Consider the following 9,947-nt stretch of genomic DNA (forward strand, 5'->3'; position numbering starts at 1 on the left):
ACAGATGTGGAATGATCTTTACAAAATCCAGAGGGATGCCCTGCAGCTGTGTAACAGCCAGGGAGAAGGGCAGTGTTCTATGTGAGCTCTTGCTCTGTTGGCCAGGGGAACCTTATAAACCAGTGAGTGTCTCTGAGCTGATGCCTGATTTTTGGCACCCCTGGAATTTTCAGGGAGAGCACAACAATGCTTTCAACAGCCCTCTGAGCAGGAGACAGCTGCAGAAAAACAATGTGAAATCAGTGCAATCTGCTGTGCTGCAGCTTTGCCAACAACAGTCTGTCCTGGTGGCTGGCAATGCTTCAGCCCTGACAGCTCTGCCCACGGCCCTGTGTGACCTGGGAGAGCCACCTTTGTGAATCCCTCTGGTTTGGGCACACAGGGCTGTAATCACCGAGGGAGGGACTGTCACAGGCTCTCAGTGGTGTGCTCTGGCTTGATTTCACCCTCCTCAAAGGCTTTACCAGATGGTCATTTGAAAAAGAAGTTGCTGCTTGTTTGGATTCATTGGATTTGTCTGGTTCCTGCTATTTGTTCTTCAGTGAGTTCTGCAGGAAGTACAAGGGCCAGGTTCGTGCTGGCTCTGTCACTAAGGTCCCATCCAAACTGTTTTCAGGTGCAAGGGCTGGTGCTGCAGAGCATCCTCAGTGTTCTCTTGGGGAGCTGGGATTGCTCAGCACCTCCCTGGCTCAAAGCCTGCGTGGCCCAGGATCAGGGTGTGAGTTTTCTGATGGATCCCAAAGGCCTCTCTCCCTTGGACTGAAGCACTTGGCCTGGGGCTGACGGAAGCAGATGAGACAGGAAGGGAACAGAACCAAATTGGTTGTAGGTTGCTGTGGAGTCAGTGGAAAAAACTGTGGTGTGAACTTTGTGATGGTTTCCTTTTCTGCTGCATCACGATGACGATCCCATTGCCCTGCCCTGAGCGTGGTCTGTGGTTTGCAGGGGGCTGTGGGCAGGAAAGGCAACACGTGGGGTGTGTGTGCAGCCTCCAGCTGCTGCAGGAGGTTTGGGGTGGGGTGGGACATGGGCAAGAACCTGGGACAGGCAGAGGTGGCTCCTTTGGCTGGCTGGGCTTGGCTGTTCCTGGGGCTTGGCGGCACCTTTTCCATACACAGTTGTTTTCCTGCTGCAAGCACATGCTCCGAGGCGGGAGGGCACCTTTTCCATACACAGTTGTTTTCCTGCTGCAAGCCCGTGCTCCGAGGCGGGAGCAACTGGCAGGCTGAGAGGAAGGAGAAGTGGGGGCTGCAGCTGGAGGGGTTTGAGGCAGCTTGAACAGAGAATAGACTGGGGCCTGTGGGAAAACAAGCCTTGCTTTCACTTGAGAAGGTTGTGCAGGAAAGGAAACCTCACACAGCCTGTACAGCTGCCCAGAACAACTGGGATGATTGTGCTGGTGGCACTTGTGGAGCTGAGCTTGACCCTGCCAGCAGCTGGGGGTGGCAGGACCCTGGGGCAGGAATTGGGGGAGGCTGTGATGTTTTCAGTCAAAGCTGTCTCAGCTCTGGTCCCAAGCTGCTCCCTTGCTGTGTCTGGTTTGTGCTGGCACTGCTGTGTTGGAGCTCCAGTGGGGTCCATGACGACTCATCCCTGGCCCAGGCAGCCCCTTCTCCCATCCCAGCAGCATCCAGGCTGCTCCCATGGGAACTGGCTGAGCCCCCCACTGCGTGTCTGGGGGGCAGCTTTAGAGAAGAGATGTCTGTACATCTCTCATTTGTGGTTCTTCTGAATTTGGAAAGAGCTCCCCAAACCAAGACTTGCCCATTCTCAGTATTAAGTTTGACCTGAATGAGCTGCTCTGTACTGGTGGGTAATAGAAGCTGAATGGCATAAATGAAATGGGTAAGAAATAAATTGGTTGTTTTCATTGTGTGGTTGTTGATCAGGCAGTTACTCGTTTTTCTAATGCATATGGTAATTGTAACCTGCTGTATTCTGCAGTGTGGCTGTTTAAATCACAGTGTATATTTTAGTGAGAGATGTGTTGACCCGATTGCCAAAGGAAGTTTGTAATGAAAAGCCTCTCAGCCTGCATGTCCTCTCCTGCTCTCTGGCTTCTGGAAGTGACTGAAGGAAATAGCACTTCACTGCTGCTGAAACCATCCCCAGAGTGCTGTTTAATGGCAGGGTGATGGATTAACCTCATTAGAGGTGCTAGTGTTGTACAAGAAAGCAAAATGCTCTTGGAAAACTCAGGAAGTTTCCTTCATTGTGCTGAGTTCATTCCAAGTCTCCTCTGTGACAAAACAGGAATGTCTAAAACCCCATCCTGTTGCAGGTGCTGGTTTGCCTGGAGCTCTGCAGGGCACATTTCAGGGGTCAGGTGCTGCAGGAAAGAGACAAACTGCTGGGTTTTGTGTTCCTGGGAAGGAAAGAGCATCCTCAGGCATCAGCATCATGACTCCACTTGTATTTGGCAAGCTGGTGCTCCTGGCCTCTGCATTTATTTCTCTTTTTCTCAGATGGCTGCTGATGGTTGGGTTTATGTCCTGGTGATGAGCTGTGCAAAGAGATTGTGTTCCAGGCTCATTTTGTTCTCACTCTTCTTGAAAGTGAGTTCTCCTGCACAGTTCTCCTTCAGAGAATTTGATCAGTTCATACACTCGGTGGATTCATAATAATATTTTTTTCCTTTGAGAGTCAGAACATGTTTTAATGAATTAATTTTCAAATTGATATCTCCTTAATCATCACTTCCTCAGACCCTGCAAAGTATTTGCATCCTATAATTTAAGTGCTTTGAAACTGGGTATCAAGTGAAACTGTTAACCAGGATGAGATGAAATTCACATTTGCCCCTTAATCTCGTCTGAGCATTTTCAAGTGCTCCAAGTTAATTACATCCATGGTAGTCCTTTGATACTTGAGTAATTTTGGAGCACAATGATTTAAATTTGTGCTCTCTGCCTGGTAGAAATTTCACTCCTCAGCTGACACAGAAAAATTTCCTTGTGTTGTCTGTTCTTTCTGTGGGTCCAGCTGGATTTGTGGGCAGGATTTGGGTCATGGATTCACGATAATTGTTGCCAATGTGTCATTTACTGAGAGCCCAAACCTTCCAGCTGTGGATCAGGTTTCCAGAGGTCAAGAATGTCTTCAGCTCCTGGAGTTGGGGGCACTTCTTTGGGCATCTTCAGTGGTTGTTTAGCATCGTGCTGAGCTGGTGGCACGAGCTGTGTGAGCATCCCTGCCTGGATGGAAGGTGCTGCACCTCATTCCCGATGGAGCAGCTGCCCTTGGCACTTGTGAGGGAGCCCTGGCAGAGGCTCTGGGAGCCAGGGCTCCTGGGTTCCTTTCCCTTCTCTACAGCTGACTCACAGCAAGGCATAATTTGCCCACAGAGCCTCAGCTGCCTTTTTGAAAAATGGGGTAATTGCTGCCCTCGCACTTCTGCAAAATATTATGGAGTCCTTAGGTTGAAGTTTCTGCACCTACTGACTCGGCATCATAAACTGCTTCACAAAATGCTCTGAAAACAGCAAATAACTCCCATCTGTCCTCTGTTCTCCCATCCCCACAGATCAAAGCCACAGAGGTTGTGTAAGCAGGGGAATGCTGGATGACTTTTGCTTTCCAGCAGGCAGTGGGGAGTTTGAATTTGGATTTCTGACAATGACGCAGCTTGTTGGAGCCATTCTGCATTGAAATGGGGTCCTATTCAGCACTGCTAATAAGAGGGTAAAGGCAGCTAAATACAGCTGTCTTCCTCAGTGTCATTTGGGATTTATTAGCAAATATGCAGTGGAATTGAATCCCTTGTAAGTACTCTGCAGCTAATGGTAGATAGCAATTAGCTGAAATGACTACTGTGGAGCACTCATGCTGCATCAGTGAGGGGACAGGAAACCTGGAGCCAGCACACAGACCCAGCATCTTCCAGAACTCCCTGTAGCTTTTCCCTCTGGATTTTCTGTTTCATGCCCTTAGCAAAAGATTGCGGTGAAAATCGCTCCGTCTGGGTAATCCCTGGAGCTCCAGCTTGAGCAAACACTTCCCCAGCAGCAGCAAGTGTGTGTGTACATTATTATTTTCAGCTCAGGGGTCATTGAAAGGACTCACTGCAATGTTCCTACCAGCAAAAGTGTGTGGAGTGAGAACCTCCTCCTCTCCAGAGGTGCTGGAGGCCCAGAGATGTGAAGGGATCTGGCCCAGATGCTTGGAACCAGTTCAGAAGCTGGGGAGGACTGGGTGCAGCATTCATGGTTTCATCTCTGACCTTTGCCTCTCCAAACTCAAGGGAGGTTTTGTTTCCTTCCCCTCACTAATGAGGTGAGCTGTAGGTCAGGGTGGCCCAGGGGTTCTGCCCTTTGGCTGGAGGGGAACCAGCTCCTGTGTGCTGGTTTCAAGCTTCCAGAAGTGCTTTGAATCAGGCTAATTCCATGTATATCTTGATTTGTTTGTCACCCTGCCTGCCAGCCTGTGTTTGGTACAGAAAACTGCTTGTCAGGAGGGGATTAGGGCTGGGGATGTGCTGTGGGTGGGGAGTGAGGGGCTGTGCTGGCCACGTTACACCTGAACTGGTTTTGGGAGTGAGATAATCGAGTATTTCCATTATTCTCCTGCCAGGTTGCTGCTGGGTGTGTGGATATGGAGCAGTATGGATAAGAGGGACTGAATGATGGATGGATGCAGTGCTGTGGCAAGGGGATGCCATTTCAGGGTAGGAAGTTGAAACCACGTGTATTTAGGAGCAAGTAATGGGATTTTCTTAAGGATTGGAGCTCATTTGGGAGCAAGAGAGAGGCAGGTGTGAATGTGCTGGACCCTACCTGGGGCAGAGTAACCATGGAAAATTGCCCAAAACCCCTTGGGAGAGTGCCCCGGGCAGAGAAGAGCAGTGCAGGGCTGGCCTGAGGCTAAATGGGTATAAATTCACCGTGAATAAACTCGGGCTGTGCCTCAGGAGCATCTGGAACAGCTTTCCTCAGCTAGGGAAGCACGGGAAAACAGTCGGAGCCTTTGCTGAGGCTTTGGCACAGGGAAAATGTGAACTCCTCCAGTGTGTCCCTGTCAGGGGAGGGGACACATCCCCAAGGGTCTGGAGCCACCTGGACCTGGAGGTTCAGAGTCCTCAGGTACAGGAGCCGTGCAGGGCTGGGAAAGGAAATTGCTGAAGGGAAATAATTCCCAGCTTGATTGACTGGCAGCACGCCCTTGAAGAAAGTAATTATTTAAATGCACATTTAGTTCGTTAAGGCAGTGAGTATGCATTTACACTGAGCACCTGGTAAATCTGATCCTTTTTTGGTTCGGAAAATGTTTAATTGCTCATCACCAGCACTCTGGAATTAGATTTATTTTTGTACAAAACTTAATCAGATTGCAAGCAAGATGCTAAAATCTGTTGCTTCGCTAACTCATATCAATAGAAATACTAAGGGGAATTTTTTACTACTCTTGGTGGTTTTGATGGGTTGTTTTCTGCCTTGCCTTCTGTCTAAAAGCTTGGAGTTTTGAACTATGCAAGGTCTGATTGGGAACGAGTTTTGCAGTCGCCCCCACTAACGTGAATCAAATCTCTATAAATACCTTTCTTTTTCCCTTTTCTCCTTTTTTCAAGGCAGTTTCACCTTGCAGGCAGGAAGAGGTTCTCTTGCCCTGTGGTATTTGTAATATTTAAGGCAGCAGACAGCTGACCCCAGGCTCTGTCTGGTGACACGATAATTTTCTGTGTAACCTGAGGGATTTGTTGTCAGCAGTGACAGGTTGCTGTGAGCAAGGCAGCCCTGAGCAGGATGTTGGGACGTCTGAGTGGGCTCCACACTCCAGCGTGGTGTTCCCACTCTGGGGACCTCTATCATCACCAATTATAAAATCCTAATTATAGTGCTTGACAGCAGTCACGGTGATGGTTGATAATGGCACTGATGACACCTTGTGCTGCTCCCTTTATTTCTCACTTGACAGTGTCCTTGGCTTCCCCAGCACTCCTGGGACTGTCTCTGCCTTCTCCAAATTGCTGAAAACATTTAATATGTAAGAATCTCTGTATTTTACCTTTTCCAAAGGCACATTTTTGCTGTGGAATTCTTTGAACAAGCTTGCAGCAGGCAAAAGGCAATCTGTGCTCCAGCTCCTCATTAGCTGCTGCCTGACAGTGATGGGTGACCCTGGCAATTCTTGTGCGAGGCTGCTCCTCCCGTTCTTCTCAGCTCTTTCTGCCTTCGCATCAGTTATCCTTTAAAGAAAAACTTAAGGAGGGAGGGAGGGAGGCCCTGCCCGTGTTGGATTGGGAAGAGGTTTCCTCCTGCCTGTCACTGCACAGTGGAAGGTCACCCTTTTCTGCTTCATGAGTGTGAGAAGCAACACCCATTCCTGGACTGGGGACTGGCAGGTGCCACATTGATGGGGACCAAGTCATCTGCCAGCATTGTGCCACCCTCTCACTCCCCTGGCAGAATTCTGGGCAGATTGGCGAGTGCATTTGTGGCCAAACACTGCATTTATATGTGGCCTTTTATTGCTTTTTCAAAAAATATTCTCTTTGCTGTTGTGCTCTGGGAGCCTCCTCCTTCACTGCTGTTTTATGGGATTGTGTAATCCAAGGTGTGGAGGAGCTGCAGGACTTGCCCAGCTCCAGCTGGGAAGTGATGCTGGGACTTGTTGCTGGGCACACCAGCCCTGTTCTGATTTCTAAATTACAGATGGTGTCTTCAAAACTTCATTCTTGTCTGGCCACACTTGACACAGCCTCTCATCTCCCTGCTTTCAGAAGGAAATGTTTTGGTCTGGGACTGGATCTGGGGGAGGTTGTTGGACCTTTCTGGGTGCTTGTGGTGAGGCTGGAGTCTGGGATGATTGAACTGGATGATCTTCAAGCTCCCTTCCAACCCAAACCGTTCTGTGATTCTGTGAATATTTGGAAATCCCACCTGTCTGGAGGAACACACGAATCTGAGTGGTTTGCACTGATTTAGGGCAAAGCTTGTGAGCAGGGGCTGCTTGAAGTGACCTTTCCCCTCTCCCATGGTCAGATCTGGGATGTGTTGGTGGAGAGAAGGTTGAGCATGGTGGGGGAGTTGTGTTAAGCAGCCCCAGTGTCCCAGCTGCGAAAAGCAGCTCGTGTTGTGCCAAGTCTCTTCTGAGCTGCACCAGATGGCCCAGCCCAGCTCCTCCAGCCTGTCCCAGTAATCTGCTGACTCAGGACAATGGGAATCTTCTTTGCTGGCATTAAGGCCTGAGCAGCAGGTGCTTGCTGAGGTGACACAGGCTCAGGCGTGTTCCCTTGTGTCAGCAGAGCAGAAACTTCACACCTGAGGGCTGGGAAGGGAGCAGGATGTGCTTCTCAGACAGGGCTGGTTTGGGGCCCATTTAAATGGGCAGGGATGTGCTCTGTGGGATCTGCCTTCTGCTTTTCCCAGGTCTGAGAGCTGCTTGGATCATTTCTGGAACTTGCAAAGCTTCCTGGGTGGCCTCTTCGGAGCCTGGCAGGTTAAGGAGTGCTCTGCCCAAAGGTGACCTTTTGGAGGAACCCTGAGCTCTCCACCTGACAAGGGCAGGTTTGAAGCCCTTCTGCTCTTGGAGCAAACAGGCAGCAACAGGAAAAGCTGATGGACCACAGGGCAAAAGAGCAATCCAGAAGGGAGGGAGCTGCTTGCCTCTGACCATCCCACGGACTCTTCTAGGGCTCATTTTCTTGTGCACACTGAAAATACGTGAGTGAGCCAAGACGCTCCCGTTCCTGGAATTCAGCAGTGGACTCACCTCTCTGCTACCTGAAACAACAGTGGATGGAGGATATTGAATTTCCTGGAGGAAAGAAGACGTTACTCTCTGTAGGCCTCTGGCAACAAAAGCAATGCTCCTTAATTAATGGTTGTGCTGCCTGTGCAGATGAAGTGGAAACTGGAGACCAGCTGAAAACTGGAGAGCAGCGTGTGCTGTATGGGAGGGACGATGCCATCAGCATCTGCAAAAACCTGGGGCCTGCCTGCCTGCAAGATTGTTCCAAGTAGACCTCAGCCCCACTGCTTCCTTCTGCCAGTGGCTTTGGAGCTCTGGGTGTACGTTCAGAAAATGCACAGACAGCAGAAGAGGTAGGGGAGAGCTTGGACCTTGTCATGGACTTTTCCCTTTACTGGTCTGTCAGGGTGGTTCAGGTTTGTCCTTTTAGTTGTATTTTATGGGCAGTTGAGTTATGGGCTTTGGAAGCTTTTTAAAGTGGAGTTTTAGTGTGCTCGAGTTTGTTGCTTGGCCTTTAGTTGATTCCTCTGCCCTTGGCATTGTGTTCCTGAGTGCTTTTGAGCCTAAAGCGATTGAACTGCATGCAAAGGTGCTTCCCAAAAGTAGCTCTGAAGGGCAGGTGGGTTTTACAAGTGGGTTTTGTTTCTATTAATAGTTGCAGTCCTTGTTTGTTGTCCAAGTCAGCGAAGGCTTGGCAGAGCAGGATGCAGGGGAAAAAGCCTCCTGTCCCTTCCCCTTGTTTGCTCAGGTCCCAGTCTGAGCAGTGATGTTAATTAGATAAGTCAGATACTCTGCAGAGCAGCCTGTTCAAGGACAAACAGATTTTAATTAAGGGCTGTGTGCACTGGGAGGTCATGTCCCTGCCTTGTGCCTGGACAGTTACTATGGGAACACCAGGGAAGCACCCAGAGAGTGTGAGTGGGTCACAAAGTGGGCTCTGGGGCACAAAACTGGGGTATGGCAGATATGGTCCCACCCTTGCAGTGTGTACCTGGGTTTTGCTGCTGTCGGAATGGGAACCTTCAAGCTCTTAAAATAACCCAAGAAGTTCTATGTGAGCTATGCCATGAATTTGGGAAATCAGTCTCCAGCTCAGTTTTTTGGACTGTTTACAGCTGGTGAACTCAGTTTCTCAAAGAGAACCTGGATATTGGGAAGAGTTTTGTTTGGGCTGAAATTTGAGCTCCAGTTAGTTTGTTTCTGTCTCTGCCACCTTCTAACTGGAATCATTAACTCCAGTGGTAGTGGCTCATTCCTGCATTTCAGGTCCTCTCAAGATTCATCCCCACTAAGCTGCCTGAAGTTAATCCTGCTGATTTGAGTACAGGGTGTTCCTTGTCTTCCTTCAGTCCCAAAGCTCCTTTCAGCTCTTTGGGATGTATCAGCAGAGACTTGTCAATGCCTGATGATGATGCAGGATCTACAAACCATGGATGTACCTTGGGACTGATGAAATTTCGGGGGGATCCCCAGGCAGAAACTTATTAATTTTCATGTGGTCTAGCAAGAGGATCAGCAGAGAGAAGCTAAATATTTTTAGTCTTAATATTTTTATTCCGGCCGCGCGCGCGGTTGCCAGAACGAAGAGTGTCGGCACCACAAGCAGCTTTCTTGTATAAATAAAATAGCCACTCAAATGTGGGCTTTGCTTTGGAATCAAATGTTTGTGTGGGAGTTCGGGCTGGGAGCTCACAGCAGCGGCTTCACAACCCCCTTCTCCCTCTTGTTACCTGGTGGCTTTGGGGACAAATGAACAGGGAGGCAGAAGAGGTCACAGGTGTGTTTGAGGGGAGAGTTTAAAACCAGGTCTTCTGCTATTTTTCTTTAGTTTGGTCAGTCCTTGTGGCTGTCCTGCTTTGGAGGATGCCGTGGGGCTGCCAAGCGTTGGGTGTTTGGAGCCACGCGGAGCCGACTCAGCAGGGAGATTGCCAGGGAAATGGGCTTGGATTTCAGAGGGTTTATGAACTGCTCCTGGAGGAACTGGCTTTGTTTCAGCTGAGGCAGCTGAGGAAGCAGCGTTCTGCCTGTTTGTAGGGCAAGCGTGTCAGGGTTGGAATTTCCTACGTGCATCTCCCTGTGCCCCTTCGGGAAGGAGAGGCGAGTGCTGGTGTGGGATGGAGATGTGGGAGCACGGGCCTGGAGCAGGAGGAGCTGTGTCCTGGAGCTGGTGTGTGCAGGGCAGGTTGTCCTTGCTCTGCAGAGCCCCTGGTTGCAGGGCTGGGCCTGGGCTCCTGGGCAGCATCTTCCAAGGCTCAGCAGGA

At 49.8% G+C, this 9,947-nt stretch overlaps 1 protein-coding gene across 1 annotated transcript in view; it reads left to right on the forward strand.

The window, feature by feature from the left end:
• The first annotated feature begins 7,209 nt into the window (after positions 1 to 7,209).
• GPSM1 (G-protein signaling modulator 1) overlaps positions 7,210 to 9,947 on the forward strand; it is a 48,152-nt gene continuing 45,414 nt past the window's right edge. Inside the window, exon 1 of the mRNA XM_008642164.2 lies at positions 7,210 to 8,039. Within this exon, the coding sequence (XP_008640386.2) occupies positions 7,888 to 8,039 (152 nt within the window). The 5' untranslated portion in view covers positions 7,210 to 7,887. The remainder of the gene's footprint in view (positions 8,040 to 9,947) is intronic.

This window comes from Corvus brachyrhynchos, unplaced genomic scaffold, assembly GCF_000691975.1.
Source record: "Corvus brachyrhynchos isolate BGI_N302 unplaced genomic scaffold, ASM69197v1 scaffold59, whole genome shotgun sequence".
In the NCBI taxonomy this organism is placed as follows: domain Eukaryota; kingdom Metazoa; phylum Chordata; class Aves; order Passeriformes; family Corvidae; genus Corvus; species Corvus brachyrhynchos.